The 27,758-nt window shown below is 41.5% G+C and overlaps 1 protein-coding gene across 11 annotated transcripts in view; it reads right to left on the bottom strand.

Annotated features, from left to right (window-relative positions):
- The window catches only part of LOC133367017 (poly(rC)-binding protein 3-like), a 482,686-nt gene that overhangs the window by 5,844 nt on the left and 449,084 nt on the right, over positions 1-27,758 (bottom strand). For 7 of the 11 annotated variants that reach the window (XM_061590618.1, XM_061590617.1, XM_061590624.1 and 4 more), the window contains 5 exons: positions 26,016-26,057; positions 25,465-25,540; positions 23,744-23,796; positions 13,096-13,265; positions 279-4,058 (listed from right to left, as the gene is read on the bottom strand). In XM_061590618.1, coding sequence (XP_061446602.1) covers positions 3,719-4,058; positions 13,096-13,265; positions 23,744-23,796; positions 25,465-25,540; positions 26,016-26,057 — 681 coding nt within the window. In that variant the 3' untranslated portion in view covers positions 279-3,718. The other 4 variants (XM_061590628.1, XM_061590625.1, XM_061590626.1 and 1 more) reach the window with 4 other exon arrangements.

Genomic DNA, 27,758 nt, shown 5'->3' with positions numbered 1-27,758 from the left:
GCTGGATATAGATTCTTTCCAGAACTCTCTCACTGACCCAGCAAGCTTTTACAAATATTATCTCCTATTCAAAAAGGCAATTGGTATATGACAAAAATTAGCCATGTACGCTACTTGTGCTTTTTCACCAGGTACTCACATGACAGCTGATGTACAATGAAAGTTCCCAGTAAGCAGATTATTGTACAGTAGCTTGTGAATCTACTCTTTAAGATGTCATATTAGATTGTAATGCTTTTTCCCCAATAAGCACCAGGCCTAATTGCAATTATGTCAAACCTTTAATTCTTAATGCAAAACAAGCCATAGGTCTGAACTCATTGGTGACAAGTCACAAAAATAGTATTTGATCAACATCTTAGTTACAAAGTTAAAAATCACAACACCTATTTGTATGCACAAAGCTATTATGTGGTTTTTAAAGTCAGGAAAACTTTTATTTATAAAAACAGCTTATTTAGTTTATCAAGACTGTTCTTAATATATAGTGGCTTAAACATCAACAGCCCATGCTTCATACAGCACAGCCAGAGCAAGAACATCTACAGAAATTTAAAAAATAATAATCCTTTGCTGTGTCTTGTTGAGCCTCAAGATTATTAAGATAGAATAGGAATGAAAGCAACAAAGGAGTTGGGAAGCACAGTTGCTTAAGAGTTGAAGTATTTATTTGGAGATCTTGGAAGAGTAATAAAGTTAGAAATGATCACTTCCTCTGTTGATTAGTCCATAGAAAGTATTGTCTCATGAGGCTTTAGAAAAGTCCTGTCAGGCAGCTCAAGCCCTAGTGCATGCTGGGACACATTACAGAGCCCCGAGGCCAGTTACTTCTGAAGAGAGCCTGAAATGCAGGAACAAAAATCAGGGAGAGGGGGACAAAAAAAAAAGGGGGGGACTTGCCATTTAAAAAACACTTGAGTACAACCAGTATAGAACAGCATTTCAATTCAAGCAAATTCTCACATTTGTTTACTTAGTTTATAAACACAGTTATAATAGTTCTTAACAGTTTTTACAGTGGGTTTCTAGAGCTGTTGCACACGAAGAATCATGACAGTATTTCCATTTCTCCCCCTTCAGTATATACAAACATGGAGACCATTTGGTTAAGTGCAAATTGTTTGTAATAATGGCAGTTCTACAATTGGTTACAGTGACAAAAAGTAGTGCAAAGATACTAAGGTTGAGAGAGAAAAGTCTACAGAGTACAGAAATGACACAAAATACTAAAAATAGTGCTTAGCCCTATACAATTATACAACACACCTTTCAATAGTAGGTTTTAAAAAGTATTGCATTGGCATTCTGTTCAATTCCTCATTTAAAGCTTTGTGTCCAAGGAGTGCAAAAGTGGATGAATATGGCAGGCTAATGGATTGTAGAAGTTCAAAAGATTGTGAAGCAAACATTGCATTATGGAGCCACTATTTAAAGCAACGTAAATTTAAAAAGGAAAAAGAAAATAGTGAATGGACAAACAGAAAATACCATTTTTGTAAAAACAAAACAAACAAAAAATCCCACTGTCTTATAACTAGTTCCAACAGTTAGCAACCAGCCACTACATCTCCCAGGATTTGGAGTTTGCTTGCAATTATAAATAGATCCTTATTGTTTAGAAATTCCCCTTCTCAGTTCATTCTGTCAGACTTGCTTCTCTTTTATGCCTGTTTTTTCCTTATGAATGTAGCTGTCATTTGGAGAGCGATATTTTTAAGGGAGTAATCCTGCTCCCTGGAATATATGTGAGTTTTTAGCAGCGGTAGAATGTGTTTGACTGGTGGTTTTTAAAAGTTTTTAAATTTTGCCTTCAAGGAATTGTTTCTATGTCAACTTTGCAAAGGAACCCCCTGCTCTGCAGAGGATCCTTCTTGGGTGCACACTAAAGATTCATGGATTGCTGACTAGGATTTTTTGAGGCTGTGTGGACTGATTGTAGACCCTAGAACACATGCACAACGCACCCATGCAATGACTATATATTGCAGGGGAACACTGGTAAGGGCAGGCAAGCTGTCTTTTCAGGTAAGCTTTTCTGCTATTATTTATCCTCTCATTTAATCTTAACAATTTCTTGCAACATAAATGTGAAAGTAACGGAGATCCCAAAAGAGCAAGAGGTTTGTTTTCAGTAACGATGCTCATCAGCCTTTTGTAATGGTATGTGATGTAAGCTCTCAAAAACCTGAGTATGTACACCTGTGATTTGTAGGTGTAATTAGGTAGAGGCACAACTGTTTAACTATGCATTTGAAGTGGAAGTTTAGACAATGGGGAACCTAGAGGCAGGCAGGAATCCCCCAAGCTCAGCTTTTCTGCAACCTCCATTCATTCCCTGGAAGCTTATGTAGGATACCTGAACAGCTTCCGAGAGATGAAGAGAAGTTGTGCAGCAACTGTACTCAGCTGATTGCATCTCCTAACATTTTTATCCTTCTACTTTAATTTGAGGAAATAGAAAGGAATAAATAGTAGCATTTTGTATATATACTATAGAAAAAGATTAAATGCTGTTAACAGCCTTTACTGGTGCACAAAAATAATTTTTAAAAGCCACAACATGGACAGCAAAATTCTGTTTTAAAATACAGTTTTGTTACAAATAAGCATTTCACAGTGCAGCTAGATTAAGGATTCTGCCATTACTGAGGAGGTCTTCTCTCTTGCTTTACTAAAAAGATCCTGAAATCCTTTCCAAACCGTCATTGCATAGTAGCATTTGCATGTGAAAGCACTGTAGCTGATCAGCTCAATTTTCAAAATGCCTACCTCAAAGGCCAAACTGAAGAGGAAGCACCCAGTGCTATGATTTGAAAACTGGGTCAAAGGATCTGCATAGATTTCTCCCTGCCACTGCCCCCCTGAATCCTTGTCATTGTACCTTGGTGATGGAGCTAAGAATTCTCTGTGATCTTGTCTATAATTCCCAGCATGCCCTACAAAGAGGGAATGATTATTAACAGACTACTCACAGTAAGTCCCACTCAATTCAATTGGATTTACTCTCAAGTCATTTGGCAGAGAACTGCGGCTTAAATTTGACATGGGGATACCCCTAAGAGGCCTAGAATGTTTAACAGATTGTTCAGTTGAGTTCTGTTGCAAAGACATATTTCTCCCATCTCTCTTTCAAAAGCTATTTACTTGTATGGCACAAGTGCAAGGGGTGATGTAAGAGTCATATAATGTAATCTGGGAGGATAATCTGGCAGTGTCTAGGGGCGCTGTGATGCAAAGCAAAGCAGGCTTGCTTAAATGCTTTTTCTGCACAACTGTTAATATGAAATTCAACAACTCCAGCTTCTTGCCACTGCACAAGCTGTGCAGGGAGCCCATTGTGTTCCTTTGTCATTAAAGCACTTCAGATTCATCTTCTGCAGAAGATGATGTTCCATCTTAGGTTTAGCTCTTGCAAAAAAATATTTACTTTCTTAAATGGCTGGGGGTTATGAAAATACAGGTAACCAACTGCCATACAGCTATGTTTAAAATAACCCAGGAGACTGTTGGAACTAGTTGGCAATTTGTGTGCACATGTGCATTAATAGTCATGGAAAGTGGAAGACAATTTGCATTGGCAACAGTTTAACACTAGTGATTGAACAGAAAAAGTTTAAAAGATGCCGTATTGTTTCTGTAGTTAATATAAATCTACCACAGAATATTGGTAGAGCTTTGGAGAGAAAAAAAAACACCTTGCATTTTTTCCCTCATCTTTTCAATATGGAGCAAACTTCTGGCGGTCAGATTTCTTAACCCCACTCGTTGATGGAATTTTGGCAGTATAAGCAGATAAATTCCCCGTGGCCCCCGTGGCATTTAGTGCCAGGAGTGGGACAGTTTTCATGCCAAGCAGACTGGAGACAGGAACGGCATAGTGGGTGGTTGGTAAAGGGGGAGGGGTACTGACGTTAACCACGGAGGCAGCTGCTGCCGCCGCCAAGACAGCCACAGAGGTGGGGGTGGAGGTAGGGGTGGCAGACTGAGAGAGGTTCATGTTGAGGTCAACAGGGGTCGTGACGGAAGCAGTCTGGGTGCTGACTTTAGCCATCTCTAAGCTGCAAACGAAGAGAGGAAGAGGAACAAACAGGTTGGGAAGGTCAAGCAAGGAGCAATGGGCAGAAGGAAGGAGGGAGGAAGGAAGGAAGGAAGGGGAGGAGCCAACACAAAAGGGGCCAGATTAGATTGGGTAACAAAAGGGATATACAAGTGGAGGGGGTGGGGAGAAGAGAGAGAAAAAAAAGGGAAAATGAGGATCAAAGGAGGAACATGTTATGTGTTAAAAAGGAGAAATAACAAAAGGATAATTCATGATTCAATGATGAAAACATTACTTTTGTTTTAAATATTTCCCCCCTACATCAATGAGAAATCAAAGGAATGCAGATAATGACAAAAAAGATGGAAAAGCAAAACAAAGTAAAACTTAAAAAAAAATGACATTTACTCCCCAGCACAAATAGGGTAGTTTTTGTCTTTCAAAAACGGAAACGCTTTGAGAACAAAGGGTGTTGTTTGATCAACACTGCACATGCTCATTTCTCAGGTGTAGTTATTGTCCAAAATTGCCATAAAGAGGGATTGTTGAAAAATACATCCATCTGATCAAAGACATAAAATATTTCTTGATATTAACACCCCAAACTGTGCTTTTTAATGTTTGCACATTGAATACAAGAGGCCAAGGTGCATTTTTTAAAAAATATAAAACAAATCAGGTATCAGCCAGTATGTTCACTTGATATTTGACTGCATCTGGGGAATGGGAAATAACTTGTCTTTAAAGTCCATTAGTATGGATTTTTTTAAAAAAAGAAACATAATTATACACACTCTTTCTTCCCACACAGATGAGATTGCTTTAGCACTTAGTTATTACAGATATTGGTTAATAAGACGTATCAGCTGACAAGAGAAGAAACTACATTTACACAACACAAATATTACAACAAAGACACAAGGAAATTCAGAATCAAAACTAAAGACAGGTTCATTGGTTCCAGTGAATGAAAATATCCTCCAATTATATGTATTTATTATGTCAAATTCATCCCTGACATAATTCCACTGTCCTCATATGTCCTTGCAGTACATAGCACCCACCAGCTCCAAAGAAACTCAAATTGGCTGGCTCCTATTTTTAAGAGAGATCAACATGGCTTAATACATATTTTGATGGTAGTATTCTAGAATGGGCTAAAAACTAGGTAAGTGGATTTATTTGTTAGTGGAAGATGGCACAACTTTACCAATTTAGGCCAGGATTAAAAAAAAACTATGCACAGTGTTCCCTGCATGTGCCAGGATTTTTCAGGCCCACATTTCACTTGCAGCTCCTTCCACTGCCAAAAAGCAACTTGTAGAGGTCAGGGGTGTGTGGGACTATAGCAGGACAGAAAAATAGACCATACTTCTATGCACATGGAACACTCAATCAGAGAAATTTCTTGGTGTTTTAGGGATCCATTTTATACACAATTAAGCATGGAATTTCATGGCAAATAATAGTTAAAATCTGTATTTACCGTAGACATGATAAAGCCAATATTAAACACTTTTACGCTCCATTGATTTCATTGGAAGAGACAAGCACCTGCTTAACTCTTAATATTGCAGTCAATGTTCATAATGTTGGCTGAATCACAGAGATTTTGTTAACAGTAAGTGTGGTGATATGTCACTTCCTTGATTAAAGTTAGCAGATTTCTGTCATCTCTTCTTGGAAGGAGACTTAATATAGACAAGATGACTGATGGATTTGTAATAGAATGTCATTTAAGATGTCTTGATGTTAGTTGTTGCACCATCAACTCATCTTCCAGCAATAATGACACCGGTGTCATCATTCAGGAATGATGAGTGCAGCATCTTACAACACTGCAAGTCCACTGGAAAACCTATTTAACTTTTCAAAGAATGATTCTGGGAACCACACTCAACTCCTTTCTAGAGTGGCTATGGAAATATTTCATATATAGGCATACATAAAAAAATAATTCTGTGAGCTTCAATGTCAGGAGAGCTAAACATTTGGAAAGTGTTAGCGCTGTTTCCTCTCATGAGGAAGTGAGAGCTAGCAGCCTTTATAGTCAGAGTAGGAAATGCTACATTTTTTTTGTAACACTCATAAGGACCCTGCGTTTCACAGAAAGCAATTCCAGCTGCACAATGGCAGCTACGGACATCACTACCTTCAGTCACCATTATTGGATGGCAATATTTTTGAAACCATAATCCTCAATTCCTTTATTTAGAGCAGTCAGTGTGATCACTTATGTGAGAATTTAGCTGAATTATTCTTTGAGGACAGATCAACAAGGGAACATTTCTCTCTTACCAATCTACTTAACTTGGCTGAATGACCATGTTAGGCAATGATCATGTAGGAAATTTTTAAAAATGCTTGCATAGCTTTAACATACATATTTGTGGCTTTACATTTATATTTTGGATCTGTTCTGAAATATATCTGTGCAGGTGACATTCTGGAAAAACAACAATTGCTGCTCCAGTCCCATATAACAGAATGTGTTGGCCATCACTGTGAACTAGACATTTGGCCTGGCATTTGAAGAATTCCAAAAGAATGTCCATGTTAATTTGTAGCAGCAAATACATATAAAGAACAGTGGCCCAATAGATTATGACAGGAGACTCCTCATGTATCACCACTCACCTGTATTAAATATTCTGCAAACCAAATTAGAATTTGGATTAGGTTGGTACAATCTAAGGCAGACCGTGAAAGATCAGGTTAGGTTTTAGTGTTATTGTTGGAATTTTAAGGTTTTAATGTGAATTATATGTTTTTATGTTGTACGTCGCCCAGAGTGGCTGGTAAACCAGCCAGATGGGCAACTAATAAATTTAATAAATAAATAAATCAGACAGATCCCTCTCAGGGCATTCTTTGAGTATAGCGGCATAATGGCATTAATTGCACATGATTCCATCATCATTCTGAGCATGCCTTATCTCTTACAGAACTTTGTGTCACATCAGTGTGCCACTAGTAGTGCTCCCTGCTTCAGAAGGGAAATTGCACTGTTCCCTCTGCATTTGGAATGCAGCCAGATTTTAGCTGCAGCTCGAGATGAAGTACTCAAAATCTGCAACAGGGTAGCAGAGAGTTAACTGGGATCAAGTTTAGTCTAAAATCTTTTCAGGACATCTTGCATGCATGCATACATGCATACAGGTAGTCTTATGAACGTCTACACATTCTAGCTGGAAAGGTTTAGAAACTTTGGCATGGACATTAAAGAAGCAGAAAGGCCTGATTCAAATATATTGATAACCATGGTTATCATGAGCCATGGTTTGTGAGCCATGTCATGTGCATAAGCCTCCCTTATCAAATCAGGATCAAACTTTTAATGTCTTCTCCTTAAAGTTGATATTAAAAGTTTGATCCTGATTTGATATCCTGCTTTAATTAACTAACTATGGTTTGTACAAGCCTCATATTTCTATATTTAGACAAAATGGAAAAAATGCAGTTTGTTCCATACAATGACCAAAACTAGAGGAGGAAGGTGAGCCAAGCATACGAGTCTGAGATTTGCTGCAGCATGGTCTTGTAACACAAAATCGGGGTGGATAACAACATGTGGTCCTCCAAATGTATATTAGACTACAATTCCTATCATTCCCAACTGTTGGCCGTGCCAGGTAAAGCTGATGGGAGACCAAAAAACATCTGGAGGGTCATAGATTCCCCATTCCTAATTTAACATTTTATCTGAACTGGGCCAAAGAAAACTTGATTCATGGCATGACATTTTTCAGTCTCTTTTAAGAGAAAATGTGCACTGCTGAAATGTAATATGTTGAATGCGGTACCCTGCTTTGCACAAAATCAGTTGATTTGTTGTATTAGAAAATAAAGCACACCTGTTTTCCTTTGGCTCTGCAATCCTTTCTTTCCTGGGATGGCATCCCAACGGCTGTAGGAAGCATCGTTGGAGATGGAAGTCTGACATAAGATAGAGAGGTCCAAGGCAGGATGCCCCCTACTCTGCTATGCTTCCCTCCCACTGGAAACTGGCATGGTTTATTCTCAAGTTATTTGATGGGGGGGCTGGGAAGGCTGTGGATCCTTCATATCCATGCCTTCCCCTAAGCTGCCCTCAGCATGAACCCAAACTGCCCCCCACACCCCTTTTGGTCCTACTGATGTCAGAACTCTGACATCAGTTAATTGCTAGAGCTACAGATGTTGCAGCAGTCACAGGGAGGGAGAATCCAACATCAGATCTCCTGTTCTGAGGTTGAAGCGCTCCCTCAGACAGGGAAACTGAATGCATCCTATCACCTATGCAAGATCCTCCCTGGAGCCATAGGATTGCAGGTCAAGGACGTAATCGTATGTGCATTGCTTTAACAACACCCTTGCAAAAGTAATTAAACCCCTGACCAATGCTCTCATATTACAAATGGTACATTGTAATTCCTGTCTGTATGATATTTTATTTTGAAACACTGAAATTCAAAATCAGTTATTGTAAGGTGACATTGGTTTTATGTTGGGAAATGTTTGTGAGAAACAAAAAACTGAAACATGTTGCTTGCATTAGTATTCAACCCGTGCTGTGGAAGCTCCCAGTTTGCACAGATGAAAGAAATTGCCCTATTGAGGACACAGTTACCATACCATTGGCCTCCACCTGTGAACTATTAAAGTTGCTGTCACACTGTCAGGATAAAGCCCCTACTGTTGTAAGATCATTGGCCAGGCTGTGGATCTGAAGGAAAATGAAGACCAAAGAGCATTCTACAGAGGTGAGAGATAATGTAATACAAACACATAGATTAGGAAAAGGATACAAAATAATATCCAGGTGTTTGGATATCCCAGTGAGCACAGTTGGATCAATAATCAGGAAGTGGAAGCTGCATCACACCATTCAGGCGCTGCCCAGAAAAGGCCATCCCTCAAAACTCAGCACTCGAACAAGGAAACTTGTGAGAGAAGCCACAGAGAGGTCAACAATCACTTTGAATGAGCTACAGAGTTCAGTGTCTGGGAGTGAAGAAATGGCACAACACTGGCCTGTATGGGAGGGTGGCAAGAAAGAAGCCATTACTCAAAAAGTACCATCTGAAAGCACGCCTGGAGTTTGTCAGAAAGCATGAGAGTGCTCTAAGTGCAATGTGGGAAAAGGTTTTTTGGTCAGATGAGACCAAGATAGAGCTTTTTGGCCAAAACGCAAAGCACTATGTGTGGTGTAAACTTAACACTGCCCATGCCTCAAGACACACCATACTTCAGCAGCATCATGCTGTGGGGATGCTTCTCATCAGCAGGGACTGGGCATCGTGTTAAAATGGAAGGAAGAATGGATGAAGCAAAATACAGGGAAATACAGCAAGAGAACCTGCTTCAGTCCACTCAAAAACTGAACCTTGGGAGGAAATTCAGTTTTCAGCAAGACAATGATCCCAAGCACAAGGCCAAACCACCATCGGAGTGTCTCAAGAACAAAAAGGTGAATGTCCTACAGTGGCCCAGTCAAAGTCCTGATCTCAATCCCATTGAGAATCTGTGGAGCTATTTTCAAAATTGCGGTCCACAAGCGAAGTCCAACCAACGGAAACAACCTGGAGCGAATCTGCTAAGAAGAATGGGCCAAAATCCTTCCGACACTGTGTGCAAAGCTGATACATACCTACCCTCAAAGACTTAAAGCTGTTATTGCAGCGAAAGGTGGCTCTACCAAATATTAATGTGTGTGGGTTGAATGTGGAAGCTTCCAGTTTACACAGATGAAAACAAGCAACATGTTTTAGTTTTTTATGTTTCTTACAAACATTTCCCAACATAAAACCAATGTCACCTTACAATAATTGATTTTGAGTTTCAGTGTTTCAAGATTAAATATCATACAGAATGAAATTACAATGTACCATTTGTAATTCAGTAACATGAGAGCATTCGTTAGGGGACTGATTGCTTTTGCAAGGCACTGTATATAAAACTTACATCTGAGTAAATATGCATATGGTTAAACTGCAAGCTACATTAAGTTGAAATATTTATGAATGATTTGTTTCAACCAAAAGAAGTTAGTTTCATGTCTGAAAATACTTTAAATGAAAAATAAATAAATAAGCAAATATCCTGATTTTGTGTGTGTGTGTGTGTGTGTGTGTGTGTGTGTGTGTGTGTGTGAGAGAGAGAGAGAGAGAGAGAGTATACACAGACAGACATTACACAGCACTGAGCTGATAACAGAACTGTATGTTTTAAGAAACAAAGGGCAGCTGCCAAAAACAGAATTCCTTGTAACATGTAGTACAAGGTCCCTTATGTCCTTATGCCCTTAACTGTTCTACTCCACAGCCCTGATTGGTGCTGGCAGCCAAATGCTTAGTGTGGTGGCATCAAGTCATGGGCAAGGTGTACTCTGTGTTATGGAGGTGGAGGCAGAAATTCAGCAAGGAACTACCATCGTTGGATAGTGCTCAAGGATATTGATAAGAAAGGAAATGTAGAAGGAAGTGAAAAATAGTGATATAGTCCTGGGGAGGGGCTAAACAATACATTAAAACATGTTCTTTCACCTGCCTGTTAAATGAATTTATAATTTGTATAAAGTACTTGGATATCTCATGTGGATTTCATTTCATTTGAATATTGCAGAAAATGTAGGGCAAGGAACACAGATCCTAGACATTCAACTTGGCCACCAGGGACTTCTATGAGGTCCCCAGCATAATTCCCAATCCCAGAGCACTTCAGGTACATCATAGGCAAAGGACTCTTTATCACCAGTGTGAACAACAAAAATTTTCTCAGAGCCCATCCTTTGTAATGCACCTCATTTGATTAACTCCAGACACAAGCAAGGAGCTCTTTCTGTTAAAAAGAGTACATAAAACAGGAAGAGTCTGCCAAAGTCTGTTGCTGTTCACATTAGGAAGGCAAGGATTAAAGAGCTCTTAACCTGTATTTCAGCTTGCATCAGAGTCATTCAGTAGGCCATTTAATATTGCCGGCCCATCAGTCCTTGCTCAATTCAAAATAACCCCTGTTAAAAATTAGCTGTCAAGCTGGGATGTGGTTTTGATCTGATAATCATTTAATGCTTTATTTCCCAATCTTGATTGTGGCAGCATGGCACCTTGCCATGGTGAAGCCACTAGAATCACTACAGAAATATGTAGTTTTTATAAGTCACATATTCTTCATGGTCTATCTGTTGAGACTCCCAAAATAGGGCTTGTAAGCAGCAATGACTCCTTTGATAACACAGAATGCTTCACCATTCTCAGCCACCTGACATTTTTTTCCATGCAACTCAGCTTCTAAATTGGAAAGACCCCTTTCTTTTACCTGTGTAAATTCACAGTATAATTTATTTACACATTCTCTTAAGACTCTTTATTTACAAGTGGAAGCCATTTTCTGAAGATACATTTGCCACATAATATGTACATAAGATAATTTTAAAAAATAGGATGTGATGGTTACAAATCCCTTCCACCTAGAAATTCAACAAGAGAAAACACATTCTGTTGCTACAATATCCGTAGTGTAGGATTGCTGAGCAGTTGTCTTCTTTGCCAAAGGGCGTTAAACGATCACTTAAATCTCATTCCATGAAAATACCAAAAGAACTGTGAGAGTTCACAAGCTTTTTAAAGTGAGTCAGAGATAGGTTTGTTCACTAGAATATACATTATCTGGTGAGCAGCAAACTGCAACTCCATTAATAAGTGCTTTATTTTATTTGCATGCTTTAGCTGTCCGGAAGGTCTTAAATTGTTATCTTCTGAGATCCAGATGCATGCCATATGGTGTTTGTACAACTAAAAATGAAGGGGTCTATTCTCATCTCGATGTGTGGGGAATCCCTGAACACCAAGAGAAGAACATATCCTTAAGGGTTAAAGGAGGGGACACATTTTTATTTGATCACAGGGCTTAAGGTATTGTTTTATATTCATTATAAACTGCAACAGCTGAATACTTTTTTGAATTTGGAAACTGACATGTATTGAGACTTAGTACATCTGTCTGACCTCTAGTTTTGTTTTGTTTGATTTTTGAACCCAACAGAAGAGTATATAAACATATTTATCATAACAGTAAGATTATGCAGACTATTTCCTTTATCAGTTCTATGAATGGCCCATAAAACTGACAGACAAATATTTTGGGCTGCCCAAAAAGACTGCCCCACATGATCCAAAAGGTGCACCCCAGGATCTTTTACTACATTGCTGATACTGTTGCTGAGACAGCACTTTGAGTACACAGAGTCATCAAGAGTTAAATTTGCAAGGAACCATAGGGAACACACATAAATCAATTATACACCCTAAAAATATTTGGTACCCCGAAAAATAGTGTGTCATGAGTGACTCCATTAATTGTGTACACAGAAGTAGAAAGAGGTTTGGCTGCTATGAAACATCTGAATAATGTACCAATTGTATACAACAAAATATTTTTGAGATGGTAGCTTGAACTGAAAAAGTATTTTAGAAAGACTGTACATATTTTAATTCTCTATGTAGACATGATTTAGTAGTAGAGTTGGATAGCATCATAGTCAGTATGTTTTCAGTACAACTAAGTGATAGCTGAGAATAAAATCAAGCATTTTTGTGAAATTAGTATTAAAATAAAGCTCCAATATCATCACCCCATTAACCAAGAAGCCAATGCAATAGGAAGCAGACCCTCCCACCTAGACTTATTGATATGCCCCAACTGTGGCTGTTTTGAAAAAACAAACCCAGTCTCTCTTTGAAATCAACGATCTGCCTGATATCATACTACTGAAGTACTTTCTAGCTAGCAAATTATATCAGTTTTGCTATCTGCTTCATGATAGTTCCTAATTTGGTTAGCAGAATTCATCAGCATAGGAAGCAGCCTCTTCTGCAAGACATTGTCTTCCTAGCATTAGAACAGTATTGCTCATAGGTTACACAGATGCGTAGATGCACCTTCATTTTTATCAGACAATGTTATTAAAAAGGCTTCAGGATAATTTACTATGCTACAGGATTTAACCAGGGCAGATGCATCCTGACTATGAAAGACAATGGACTTCAAGAAAAATATTACTTACAAAATGAACTTACCTTGCATTAATGAGGTACTGTGCTAGACTGATATTTGCAGGTGATCCTGTGATGGTTACTTGTCGTTCTGCCGAGCCTTCCATGGCATTTGCAATCTTGATCTGCGCTCCTGACATTTGCCTGATTTCATTTATCTTACTGCCTTGTCTGCCAATAATGCAACCAATTAGCTAGAACAGGACGAAGACAGAGTTTAGGGCAAGAGATAAAAGCAAAAACCATCTCATAGCAAATAGGAGGGTCATCATAATGCATTTACAATTCAAACTGGGTGATTACTATAAGTGAGCCTGAGGCAGAAGATTTGAATAACATCACAGAATAGCAAGTGGTAAATTCTGCTGGAAATCATATTTCTCTAAGCAAAATATCTTGGGACAGATCTTGATTCAGTGGTCTTTCTTGACGGTCCTAGTTATCTAAAAACAGAACAGAATATCTTCAAATTTGTAGGGATTACTATTCAAGCTATTATATTTTAGGTTCTTCCACATTTTCACCCAGTAGGACACAGGATGATGGCATATGTAAGATGTCCTCTTGTATTTTGCAAACCATCTCATACATAGATAGCCCCTATATAATTACCAGATGATAATGATGGTGGTGATTGTCAAGAATAGCTAACTTTGGTCAAGCTGAAATGGGTCAACCAGAGAGAATTCTGGGAGCCTATGGTTTCCTAGGACTCCTTACAGACAATTTGCAACCTTGCAAGATGCAACTAAGCCGTAGCTGTTATCTCTTATCAGCTTCCTGAGATCAAAAGTCAGGAAGAGGGGGTGTTGTAGATCAGGACCCCTGGGTGATGCTGTCTAGTCCCCTTATCTTCAAAGGCTTCAAAGGAGTGGATCACGGCAGGGGCGGAATAGGGCGTTTTGCCTCCCCCCCTCCTTGTTGACCGATAAACTCCATAAAAAAGGAAGGATGCTCCTTCAGCCTTGGTTCCCTTTTTCCATCTACTCGACTCGCCTGAAGTGTGACAGAGAAAGCTGTTTGGGAACCAGGCTATTCTACTGGGAGAATAGGACCTATGCTACTGTAAGTATAGGATCTTAGCTTAGATAGACCTTTGTTATAATCTTTTGTCTGTATTAAACTTCTCTCCTTTGTTATGCCAATGTACCTCGTGTAACCCGTCTGAGGGTGATTAGCTTTAAGGAATCAAACTGTTGTTCTCTTTTGTATATACCATCCTACTTACCTTTAAATAAACTATCCTTTTATAAATGGTGTGTATTGACTTGGAACTAAAGATTCTAAATCTAGTCCTTCATTGCTGAACGCTACTGATTACTGTTAATGAATTAGGCTTAATCCCTTAGAATTCACATTGGTCTCTGAGATCCTTCTCTCAGAGGAAGGAACCAGGAAGAGGGGTGGTGGCAGCACTACCATAATTACTTCTGAAAGGAAGGAGAGTTTTTGCCTGAGAAGCAGAGACCCAGAAGAATTGGGACTGTTCTCAGAAGCAAAGGACCCCCCTTGGGGAACTAAAGACAAGGGACCCCAGGGGGACAATTCTTTGACAGTGATGACAAACAGAACAATTCACACACACCCTTATGCCATCACTGGGTTTCGGGGAGGCTTGCAATGAACAGAGATGTCCCTTCACCAGTTTCTCCTAGCTAAGCTGGCCACTTGCCAGCTGCACAATGTGTGAGCAAGTTGGTCCACTGGTGGGATCTCCACTGTGGGCATTAAAAGGGTACTTTAATGGCAAGGAAGGTCTGAGCCAACCTGAGATATGTTGGATCTTCAGTCAGGGAGGATTCCAACATACCTTACTTTGTCCCCTTGCAGGAACAACTGACCCATGCAGCGAGCCAGCAATAGGGCGATTCTGAGGGGGAGGCAAGAGGATTGTGGGCCGCCGCCGCCGCTATCATCGCTGCCGCCATCATCGCTGCCGCCATCCAGAGGCCCCATGACTTTTCAATGGAGGAGCAGCCCGGCTCACAGCAACAGCATTTGCCGTCACTGCCGCACCACCACCACCACAGCTACAATTACAACCACCAACAACAACACCAGCAGTACTTGGCTGAGGGCAGCGGACCTGGTAAGGCCCAGCTGCAGTGGAAGGTGCCCCTGCAAGCGTTCAAGCCTCTGCAGCATGAAGCGCCCCACAAGAAAGCATCCCTGCAATGTCGGTTAGCTGGAGGGAAGATGATGGTCCCAAGGTCATCTAGGGAGCTGAGCGGGGACTTGAACCTGGGGCTCCCCAGTACTTCCGATTTAACTAATAACTTCTTCAGACTGGAACCCTGGGCTCTCCCTGCTTTTAATTAACAATATTATGATAATGTTATTTGTTATTTAATTTAATTTTTGTAAATTATATATTGTTTTTATTGTATTTTTATTGTGTTTTATTCCTGTGTTTATTTTTCTTTGTAAGCTGCCTTGAAGGCCTTTGGCTGAAAGGTGGGGTATAAATAATAATAATAATAATAATAATAATAAAGTTCACTGCTGTTGTGCGACTGTGCAGGGCTGTGGAAGTGGAAGTGGCCCAGTCACTCCATCACACTGGTGGTGCTAGGGAAACTTAAGAAGAGCCTGCTGGATCAGGGCAATGGCCCACCCAGCATCGTGTTCTCACACTGGCCAACCCATGTGGTCCATGGGAAGCCCACAAGCAGGACCTGAGTGCAAAGCACTTTCCCCTCCTGCAGTTTCGAGCAACTGGTATTTGGAAGCATACCACCTCCGACTATGGAGGCACAGCATTAGCCATCATCAGTGGAAGCTGGTCCACTGAGGCTACTGGGGCACAGCCTTTCCAATGAGAATGTGAAGCAATTTTTATTCCCCCCCCCAAAAAAACCGTCAAAGCCACACACTCTTTCTTGTTCCACACACATTTTATATTTCTATTTGAACTCAGAGAAGCTCGGCAAACATTTATTTTGTTCTCTGGCCAATCAGCTTCTTCTTCCCTGGCCAATCTCTGCACTACTCAGCCAATCCTAATCCAAAAGTGTAGCTATGGCAAAGAGATCCCTCCCCTTGGTCTGCCCGCTTGTCAGCCCGCTTAGAAGGCTTCAGCTCCATCATTGTTAAGAGGCTTCTCTAGCACAGCCACTATAGCAAATTAGGGAGGAGTCAAGGAGGAGTCTAGATTGCTTCAAGAGCAGCCCACTTGGTAGTCTTGGCTTGTGTCAGAATCACATATCGGTCTGGGCATGATCAGATATACAGGCATACCCCGCTTAACGTCGCTTCACTTAATGTCGCCTCGCTATAACGTACATGCTCCATACGTCCCCATACCCCGCTTAACATTCGCGCGCTTCGCAATAACATACACTTTATCAGCATGACGTCGCTGCCATCTAGTGCAGTACAAGTGAAGACAATTGCTTCACTTAACATTTATTTTCGCTTACAGTATACTCTCCGGTCCCATTGCGAACGTTAAAGCGGGGTTTGCTGTATCCAGACATATCAGTGAGAGGAATGGTTGTAAACTACTCTAAAAGCAGGTTTGGTTTCTTCATAGGCTGGAGTGGGCCCTATTTATTATAGGGGTCAGGAAGGGTGAGGAGATTCTTCTTGGTGGCAAACTGCCCCTAAAAATGTTTGGGTGGCATTATAAGGGGGTGGGGGGGAAATCTGGTTTCTTCATGGGCCAAACTAGGCCTTTCTTTTTGTCAGGGTGGGGGAAAGAGGAGGATTTTGGTGGCAAACTGCCCCCCCAATGTTTGGGTGGCATCGTAAGTGTGTGCGTGCATGAATAGGAACTTTCCCCCTCCCCCATGGGCTGGACCTGAACTGGACCTTTTTATTATCAGAGGGAGAGGAGGTTCTTGGTGGCAAACTGTCCCCAAAATGGACTGGGCTGGACTTGTCCTTTTTATTTATTTAAAGTATCTGAACATTTGATATAAAGAGAATAGAGAAATGACCAGGGCAGTGGACACGATCGCTCCCGAGTGTCCCCTCTTTCGGAGTGGAGCCAAACCGGCTCCATGGTTTTCCAAGGAGCTGGTGGTGATGAAGCGTGTCAGACGGGGACTAGAGCGACGTTGGCGGAAGACTCGGAGCAAAGCTGATCGATCTTGGGCTAGAGCCTATTTGAAGGCCTACTCCGAGGCAGTACGGGCTAAGAAGAAATCTTTCTTCTCGGCCTCCATTGCGTCTGCTGGGAGCCGTCCAGCGGAACTGTTTCGAGTGGTTAGGGGGCTTTTAAGTTCCAGCCCCCATGAGGGTAATTCTGACCACTCAGCAGACCGCTGTCAAGAATTTGCACGGCACTTTGCGGACAAAGTCGCTCAGATTCGCTGTGACTTGGACGCTAAAATTGATACAGTCTCTGAGGATGTAACTTCGGCGCCTGTTTGTCCAATTAAAATGGATTCTTTTCAACTTGTTCTACCCGAGGATGTGGACAAGATCCTTGGAGCGGCGCGTGCCACCACGTGTGTACTGGACCCTTGTCCTTCCTGGCTCATTAGAAGTACCAGAGGGGGACTGGTCGATTGGGTCAGGGAAGTAGTTAATGCCTCTCTACAACAAGGCAGAATTCCATCATGCTTAAAGGAGGCAGTTATAAGACCACTGCTGAAAAAGCTCTCCCTGGATCCCTCTTTACTAGGTAACTACCGGCCAGTCTCCAATATTCCATTTTTAAGCAAGATAATAGAGCGTGCGGTGGTCGCCCAACTCCAGAGATTCCTGGATGATACGGATTATCTGGATCCATTTCAATCTGGTTTCAGGCCTGGCTATGGGACAGAGACGGCTTTGGTCGCCTTGGTGGAGGCCGAGAACTGGACAGGGGGAGTGTGTCTCTGCTGGTTCTACTGCACCTCTCAGCGGCTTTCGATACCATTGATCATGGTATCCTTCTGGGCCACCTTGCCGAGATGGGACTTGGGGGCACTGTGTTACAGTGGCTCCAATCCTTCCTGGAGGACCGAACCCAGAAGGTGGTACTGGGGGACTCCTGCTCGACCCCTTGGCCATTGTCCTATGGGTTCCGTTTTGTCCCCCATGTTATTCAATATCTACATGAAACCGCTGGGAGAGGTTGTCCGGGGTTTTGGGGTTCGGTGCCATCAGTATGCTGATGACACTCAACTATATTTCTCTTTTCCACCTGAAGCCAAGGAAGCCGTACAGGTCCTAAACCAGTGTCTGGCATCAGTGATGGACTGGATGAGGGCAAACAAGTTGAGATTAAATCCTGACAAAACAGAGGTACTCCTGGTCAGTCGGAGGGCAGATCAGGGAATAGGGATTCAACCGGTGCTGGATGGGGTCGCACTCCCCCTGAAGTCTCAGGTTCGCAGTTTGGGTGTACTCCTGGATTCAGCTTTGAATTTGGAGGCCCAGATTGCTGCTGTATCCAGGAGCGCATTTGCCCAATTAAAACTGGTGCGCCAGCTGCGCCCGTTCCTGGAGCTACCTGATCTGACTAGGGTGATGCATGCCTTGGTTACATCCCGCCTTGGTAACACGCTCTACGTGGGGCTGCCTTTGAAGACTGTTCGGAAACTTAAACTGGTACAAAGAGCTGCAGCCAGAGTGCTAACCGGGGCTGGTTACAGGGACCATACAACTCCCGTTACAACAGCTCCACTGGCTGCCAATTTGTTTCCGGTCACAATTCAAAGTGCTGGTTTTGACCTACAAAGCCCTATACGGCTCAGGTCCAGACTATTTGACAGATCGTATCTCCCTACATGAACCTGTCTGGGATTTGAGATCTTCAGGTGAGGCCTTTCTTGTGTTCCCCACACCTTCGCAAGACACGAGATAGGGCCTTTTCGGTGGCCGCCCCTAGGCTGTGGAACTCCCTTCCGAGTGAGGTGCGATCAGCTCCCTCCTTGCCATCTTTCCGGCGACCAGTAAAGACTGTTTTATTTCAACGGGCATTTGGGATAGAGAACGACCAGGATTAAGTGTCATAGGTTTGGTGATTACATTATATGATTTTATTATTTTAAATTGTCCACTGTTTTTAACCTATATTTTATGGTTTTAATTTTTCTCATAGTTTAATTCTTTTTTAATAATATACTCTGTATGTTTTAATGGTGTTGTTTTTAGTTGTAAGCCGCTCTGAGTCCTATTGGTAAAAGGGCGGGGTAGAAATAAAGTTTATTATATTATATTATTATATTATATAGGTTTATGCAAGATAATTAATCCCATAGGGATAAAGAGTAAGAACTTATAATTATTGTAATTAGAACAAAAAGTTTAGGAGCATTTTGAAGGCCAGATGTTTATTTTCTTTCTGAACCAGGACTATGTCTTTCATGATAGGGGCTGGGGAAGAGGAGAGCACAGCAGAGTAGTTGCTAACACAGATATCCTGGCATTGGTAATCCAGTCAGCAGGACATGTGTGGGGTTGTGGCACACTTCTAGCTCCAATTTCACTTTGAGTAAATGTGTATAAATGTGGTTGATCAAAAGGAGAAGGAATTTTGAGTTAAGCAAATCCCTGCTTTTATAAAAACCAAGAGGCTTAAATATACTTTGTGTAAATGTCTGAGTCCCCACATCAGAGGAATACTGGAGGAACTTGTGGAACGTCTTGCTACAGTATTCAGAATTGATCATATCTGTGAAAGACTTTTTTTTCTAACATTTTGGCTTCTTGTTTTTCCACAGCTGCCATATCTTTTTTTCCTGAGTGATAGGATCTTACAGTTTACAGCAGTGGTTTATTTTTTAAAAAGAAACTTTGGATATCTTTAGGCAATAAGTATTATCCATGATACTGCTGTGACAGCCAGAATTCCTTCCGAACTAAAGCAAGATATTTTACAGTTGAGAATAGAATAGTAGAGTTGGAAGGGGCCTATAAGGCCATCAAGTCCAACCCCCTGCTCAATGCAGGAATCCAAATATAGAATCATAGAATAGTAGAACAGTTTAGTTATGTGCTATATGCAAAACTGGAATGCTTAAATATCCACAGCATGTTTGCAAGGAAGATAGATGGGGAGAAAACCAAAACTTGGCCACTCCCCCATGACCTTGTTGGCCATACTCCCATAAGCAGCCCTATCAGGGCACCAGCCTGTCCTGGGCCCGCAGCACTGTAGCCCAACACTGATACAGGTAGCACAAGGCTAGTAAGCCCACCTACCACTTGTGTGGTGTGACTGAAGTGTGTGCATAGTGCGCATTCCTGCCATCAATCAAGATGGCAAGCATGCGTGCACAGCATTCACACTGAGGGGAGTGATAGGTGAGGCGTGCGTGGGGGCTTATTGAAGCATGCACTGACTGTATGGTGGGGTTCCTGGGAGCTCCCTCTTTGTGATCTGTAGCAGGGTTGGGCTTCAGGACCTGATGTTGCAGCAGATCACAGAATGGGAACCTCACCCTAAGGAGGGGCTCTTCAGGGGCCCCTCTGGGCTTCAGGGGCCCTTGGCCAGGGCCTAACCTGGCTGCCCTCTGGCACCAGCCCTGAGCCCTACAGTGGCTTTGATACCATTGACCACAGTATCCTTCTGAGCTGACTTGGTGAGATGGGAATCAGCAGTACTGTTTTACAGTGGTTCCAATCCTATCTCCAGGGTCATTTTCAGAGAATGGCATTGGGTGATTTTCTTTCAGCCGCCTGGCAGTTGTGCTGTGGGATGCAGCAGGGTACCATCTTGTCCCCAATGCTGTTTAACTCTGTATGAAGCCATTGGGAGTGTTCATCAGGAGATTTGGGGTGAGGTGTCAGCAATATGTTGATGACACCCAGATCTATTTCTCTGTAACATCTGAATCATGCAAGCCTGGTGCCTGGACTTCGTGGTGGGCTAAATGAGGGCCAATAAACTGAGTCTGAATACTAGCAGGATAAAGGCGCTGTGGGTTGGTGGTTTCCGAGTTCAGATAATTGGTCAATTAGTTGCTTTGCTTCTGAAAGAGAAGGTTCATAGTCTGGGGGTGCTCCTAGATGTATTTTTGGTGCCAGAGTCCCAGGTGACCTCAGTGGCTAGGAGTAGCCTTTACCAACTTCAGCTGGTAAGACAGCTTCGGCCATTTCTGTACCAGGATAGCGTGACCACTGCTGTCTATGCACTGGCAACCTCCAGGTTGGATAATTGTAATGTGTTCTATGTGGGGCTGCCCTTGAGGTTGGTCCAGAAGCTGCAACTGGTGCAAAATGTGACGGAGTGATTGTTCACTGCAGCAGAGTGTCGTGACATGTTACCCCGCTGCTGAAAGAACTGCACTGGTGGCCCATTAGGTACCGGGCCAAGTTCATGGTTCTGGTTTTGGTGTACAAAGCCCTATGCAGTTTATCATTTTACCCCTTATATACCCAGTCTATCACTGAGCTCTGCAGGTGAGGCCCTCCTTCAGATACCATCTTACCAGGAGATCTGTTCCATACAACATAGGAAGTGGACGTTTAGTGTTGTGGCACCAACCCGTTGGAATTCCCTCCTCTTAAATATTAGACACGTGCCATTTCTGTTATCTTTTCGGCACCTATTGAAGACCTTCCTCTTTCAACAAGCCTTTTAAATAGATATCTTATCTCAGTCTGCATCTGTACTAGAACTGCTTTTAAAGATGTTTTCAATGTTGTTTTTTAAAGATGTTTTGTTTTAATATGTTTTGTTAAAAAAGGAAATGGACTGCCTTCAAGTCGATCCCAACTTACACCTACCACATGAATAGGGTTTTCATGGTAAGCGGTATTCAGAGGGGGTTTACCATTGCCTCCCTCTGAGGCTAGTCCTCCCCTGCTGGCTAGGGCCTGCTCAGCTTGCCACAGCTGCAGAAGCCAGCCTCTTCCTTGTCCGCAACTGCCCACTGGGGGGCAACTGGGCTCCTTGGGACAATGTAGCTTGCCCACAGCTGCCCAGGTGGCAGGGCATGTAACCCCTGAGCCACTCACTGTGGGGGTGATCTTTAGCTGGCCCTTGACAGCCAGGAGATGTGAGCGGGGATTAGAACTCAAGAGACTCTGGACTCCCAGGCAGGCTCTCCTCCCCACTGTGCTATACCAGCTATAATATGTTTTAAAGTCTTTTGTTTTTAAGATGTTTTAGAGTGCTTTTAGTGTTTTTGTTTGCCCGGGCTCCTTCTAGGAGAAAGGGCGGGATATAAATTTAATAAATAAATAATAAATAGTGGGCACCTGCTGCCACTGCCCAGTTGGCAACCTTGTGACTTGTATTCTAAACCAACTGAAGTTTCCAGCAATAGCTGGGAGGTTATCAGGGCATGGATTACTGAAGCTAGGCTATCTCTGTCCAGATAGGGTCACAGTTGGTGCACCAGCCAAAGCTGGTAAAAGGGAGGACTGGAGGAAAAATCTGGTAAGCCTTGATTCTGAAGCAGATGCACCTGATCCAATCTGCCAGGATCTATGCCAGGATCAGGGCAGCGGTTCACTCCAACTTATGTGCATTGCAAGATTCCCACTTTCTTATGGATTTTCATATGAGGTGGTCCAAAGCCTTCCTGCCTATATGTTTATTGTTTAAAAAGCTCTAAGGGGAATTGGACATAAAATGGGTAAAATACATAAAAATCCCCCTAAGAGCAATGGCACATCACTCTCAGTGGAACTTGCTACGTTGATTTCAATGTGCATAAGTAGCTAAAAATTACTTTTCAACAAAAAAGAGCCCCCAGTCCACAAACATTCATAACTCAGATCACCTCGTTAGTGTTTTTTTTCTTTTCTTTATTTTTGCATCAAAAATTTTCTGTGTGGATTTTTAGGATATATACAGATTTGTCCTTAAAAATCCACATGGAAATGGATATAAGAGACTGCAATCCCATCCCATGATCAGCCAGCCCAATGCGCATTTTGTTTTTTGGCCTATCTCTAATAAAAGGTGTTCTGTGCTAGAGGCAACCAGAGCCTCCAGTAACAAAGATGGATCAAGGAGCAGCCACAGACGAAGTACTTGGTCCTAGTTTAGGGGAAATACACCCCCCTCCAGAACAGACTGAACATCACTCACCTGGGCAGACAAACTTTGTACTAACATAATCTCTATCTTGTATGGATTAAGCTTCAGTTTATTGGGTTATATTCAGTCTATTTCCATGAGTAAGCACTTGTTTAGCACTCTCAGTAACTCACTTGAATTTCATAAAAAAGAGAAATGGAGCTGGGGGTCATCTATATACCGATGACACCTCACTCCAAATCCCCAGATGAACGCATTCTGTGGTTTTGTGTAGTTGTTAAAAAGCATGGGAGATAGAACTCTGCAGAATCCCAAAGCACAAATGTTAAGTTGAGCAATAGTCCCCCAGCATCATTTTCTGGAATCGGCCATCCAATTATGAACAGAACCACTGCAAAGAGTGCTCAACATCCAGGACCAGCTCAAATACCCTGTCCAAAAGGATACTGTGGTTGACGGTATCAAAATCTGCTGAGAGTTCCGTAAGAAACAAAACAGTTGCACTTCACCTGTCCCCCAACCAAAGTAATCCCACAGACTGACTAAGGCAGTTTCTGTGCCAAAACTAGGTCTGAAATATGACTGCAATGGCTGAGTTCATGGCTATGGTAAAATCTGAACTAAGGACTCCTCAGATAACTCTGAGCAACTATGCTATATCAACTGGCATGGCTAAGAGATATGAACAAATCTCAACAGCTTCATGCACAGAAAAGAGTTGGAACAAAAAGAGAAATTAAGTGTACTTACATCATTTGGAATAGTGAGCTCATGGGAACTGGTTGGAGTACTGGCATCCAATCCTAGATTGGAACAATGAAAGAAAAAATATTATACAAAAGTGGTTTTGAAACATGGAAAAGCATAAGCTTCAGAAGTTTTTTTAAAAAACAGTGAAGCGAAGAAAAATATTGAATAGGTAGCTCAACAGAAATGAAAGCTAGAATTGCAGATATTAGAGCTATATACTAATTGGGAACTTATTTTTAAAAAGGAAATGGGAACCTACCAGTATAACAAAACAATATATATGATGCTATTAAACGGTAAATAGAGAACGGTTGATTTCAATTAGCAAAAAAGTATGAAATCCAATACTTTTTGTCAGAAATAAATTGATGGCTCAAATCTGAACTGCCAGAAAATAAAAAATGGAAATCTATAGTCAACAAGACTAAAACTGATAAAATACAGAAATACGGGGAGAAACTAGGCAAACTATAATGTTATACAGGGGATTAGTCAATTTGCAGGGTGTTGGGAAAGAAGGATGTTTTAAAGGACAAAGTACAATATACCATCAAGGTTGTAATTTGTTAGGTTAAATTTGGATGGATAAAAAGGAAGTGCTTACAAAATACAATTAATATGTTAACACTCAAAATTACAGATCTACACAGTCCACAATAGTACAAGGAACTGGTTCAGGAGCAGAACGTTAAGGAAAAGAATAAGGAAAAGAGAATGCAATGCTTCTTAAAGAAGTTTTTATCAGATACACCATATATTAATGCCAGTTCTACTTTATCCATCTTAATTTTTGCAAGCAAATGCTTCAATAGCTTACAGCTTTTTGTATAGCCAACAAACTAGTCAATTTAAATTAGATGAGTATGCCTAAATTATGCCTGTTCTCTCATAATTTGTAAATGTCATGCCAGTTGATTTACTGAATATTGCGTATTCAATTCAGTCTTCCACAAAAGTTTTGATGTATGTGATAAAAATGTTATTACTTGCCATTGAAAGTATGTACCAGTGTGCAGAGCTTGATTTTTGAAAAGTCCTAGATCTATAGTTCCACTGAAACAAATTTCATTATCAGGCAAACTGTATATAAAAAATATTCAATAAACTAAATTTAACAGCCCTTCATTAAGAAAAGATCCCAGTGGTTGAAGAGGGCATTTTGCTCAATCATTAAGTTAAAAGAAGGTATTCTAGATCATATATATTAATACATAATTTTTTATTTGTACTCTGATATTGGAAGCTGTACTTGTTCACTTAATAAATTATTAATATAGAAATTCAGTAAGGATCCTGGACAAAATATGACATATGCTGTGTATCAATGACCCTTGAACTCTACTATTCTCCATGACATGGGCCCCTTTTGAAAATCAAATATGCAAATCTACAATGAAAAACTTTAGGCACATGACACATCCTCCTCAATGGTGCATAACAACATTTTATGCCTAGATAAAAGAACCCCACTTCTTAAATTGGTGGTAAAATGGAGGTAAAGCACAAGGAAAACAGAACAAACGAAAAATGTTCAGTAATGACAAAAGAAATCTCATAAAGGAAGCACAGGAGGGGAAGGCATAACAACAACAGAGATTAATGTGTAAAAACAAAAGGAGCATTGGCCATTTACCACATTTAGTGATTCAAATGTGGCAATGGCCATGGGAAAACAAAGCTGTTAAGAAGAAGGACATCCCCAGGGAGTCATGGGTACGTACCAGGGAAACCAGGGGTGGTCTGCCCAAGGGGAGTAAAGGGGGGATGCTGCATAGCCAACTGGTGAAGCTTGGTCAACTGCAGGGCAGGATGGGAAATTAGAACTAACCAATCACATGGAATTATTTCAGAGAAGAAAAAACCATTTTAACACGTTTCAAAACTGGATTAATTAAAATTAAATAAAAAGGTTTCAGTCATTCACTCTAGTCTACTATAGAAAAAGAAGTTAAAATTACATTGCTACTGTTATTACATGGAAATGGCTAATGTTAATAATTTTAACTACTGTTCTGTATAATTATACATTTAAAAACTGAAATATACAACATGCATAAAAAGAAAAAACGTAATTTGTATCTGGGCCACTGTACTTTCAAGCAACACTGGCACAAAGTTATCAAATAAACCCGGCATTTAGCTAAATGTTACACCACAAAGGAGGGGCATTCATAGATGACTCGGTATTTAGATACTGAGAAAGTAAATGCTGCCCAGAACAAATAGAAGAGAAAACAGAAGACAGAAAGCAATTTACATGAGTTGGACTCACGTCTGGATGAGGGATAGCATACTGCCCCTGGATTGTGAATGCCTGCAAGTGACAACACAGATTAAAGATTTGCAGCAGTCATGCTTCAGAATAGGTGGTGCTTCAGTGTTTTTTAGAATGTGATTGTTTTCAAATTATGAATACAAAATTCAGAGTTTAATGCACAAGAGCTACAATCCAGAAAGTTTGGCTTGCCCAATTCTTCAACATGTCAAGTGGGATTTTTAAACATTTTCTTTGAACAATAGATCTCAGCATTAGGGCAGATGCTTCTCTTCTCTATAGGCCTTAATTCCCCCCCCCCCGCACTAACTGCTCTACAAGTTGTGACAAAAAGTAAATGAAAACTGTGATAAAAAGCATGCATTATTTCCAGGCCTGATGCCAGCAGTCACTGGCCTGATTGAACTGTGCAGTCTTACCACCTTTCTTGCCTGGCCCTTGGGTGGTGTTTTAATGGTGGGTAGACAGTCGTGCCACTTTTGAATAGAAGCCAAGCTTGGCTCCCATCTACAGCAACCAAAATGCAATGCCCTGGCTCACAGATCTATGAAATGAGACAGAGCATTGTATTTCGGGTAAATTAGGATGGCAGCTGGCCACCGCAGATGAGAGCTGAGCTTGGCTCCCATTCAGAAGTGACACTGCTACACCCACCACTAAAATGCCATGGAGGAGTCTGGCAAGGAGGAAGTTAAGTGGTGTTGCTGCGGCCACTGTGGCAGCAGCAGTGGTAGCAGCAGAAAATAAAGCATGACCACAATGGGAGAGTGGGGTTTGCCCACCAGCACCACTGTGCAAGGGCTCCCTACAGTCTGGTGCCAGCCCTGCTCGTTTTACCCTAAAGATGATAATCCAGAGAAGGTGAAAAACATGCCAGTCAACAGCCAATCAGGATGGCATGAAAATATTCCTTTCTCATCCTCAACCGAACAACCAACTACAGCCCTGGGTAGTCCTTACAAAGAGGGAGGAGGATAGACTGCACTGCCTTTCTGGTCTAAATGAGACTGAACCAACGGAAGGAGGCCTTCTATCTATGTTCTTATCTGCCTGAGGAACTGGCCTGGCTTTCTATGTCGCAATTGCCATTGGGCAGTCTGGTCATGCTTAAGCCTTTTGGTTTATTGTCAGGTATTGTGTTGAGGCACATAGTTTGGCTAAGGCACATTCTGGTCTATGAAGTTGCCCAAACTCTGGTCCTAGAGAGCTGGCCTCAGCATGAGGGTGGGAACCCCCTGCAGATTACGGCAAGTGCAGGGACCTTACGTTACCTGAACTATGTGCCCCAACACTGGACCAGTTCTTCACGTGGATAAAAGCACAGATAGTGAGCTGCCTTCACATACCCCTTTATTAATCTACTGATGTGCATTGATTTACCTGGAGATTATCAAATAAAAATTGAGGTCTATTATACTCCAAGACCTTTGCCTGTCCCTTCATGCTGACCACCTTGCTGATGCTCTCCACCCCCCATCACAAGCATACTGCATCTGGAACAGCCTTTCCCAACCTTTGGATCCCCAGATGTTGCTGGACTACAACTCCCATCAGCCCCAGCCAGCATGGCCAATGGTCAGGAATTATGGGAACTGTAGTGCAGCAACAACTGGGGACCCAAAGGTTGGGAAAGGTTTATGACCTTCATGCATAAACACTAGGGCAAATAGGCCCTGTCCATTTGATCCATTTGTGATGAAAAAGGCAAATATATATTTTTTTCACATCCTTTGCGTGGGT

Source organism: Rhineura floridana, chromosome 11, assembly GCF_030035675.1.
Source record: "Rhineura floridana isolate rRhiFlo1 chromosome 11, rRhiFlo1.hap2, whole genome shotgun sequence".
Taxonomy (NCBI): Eukaryota; Metazoa; Chordata; class Lepidosauria; order Squamata; family Rhineuridae; genus Rhineura; species Rhineura floridana.
Note: the sequence above shows the minus strand (reverse complement) of the source record. Positions and strands in the feature narration are given on the sequence as shown.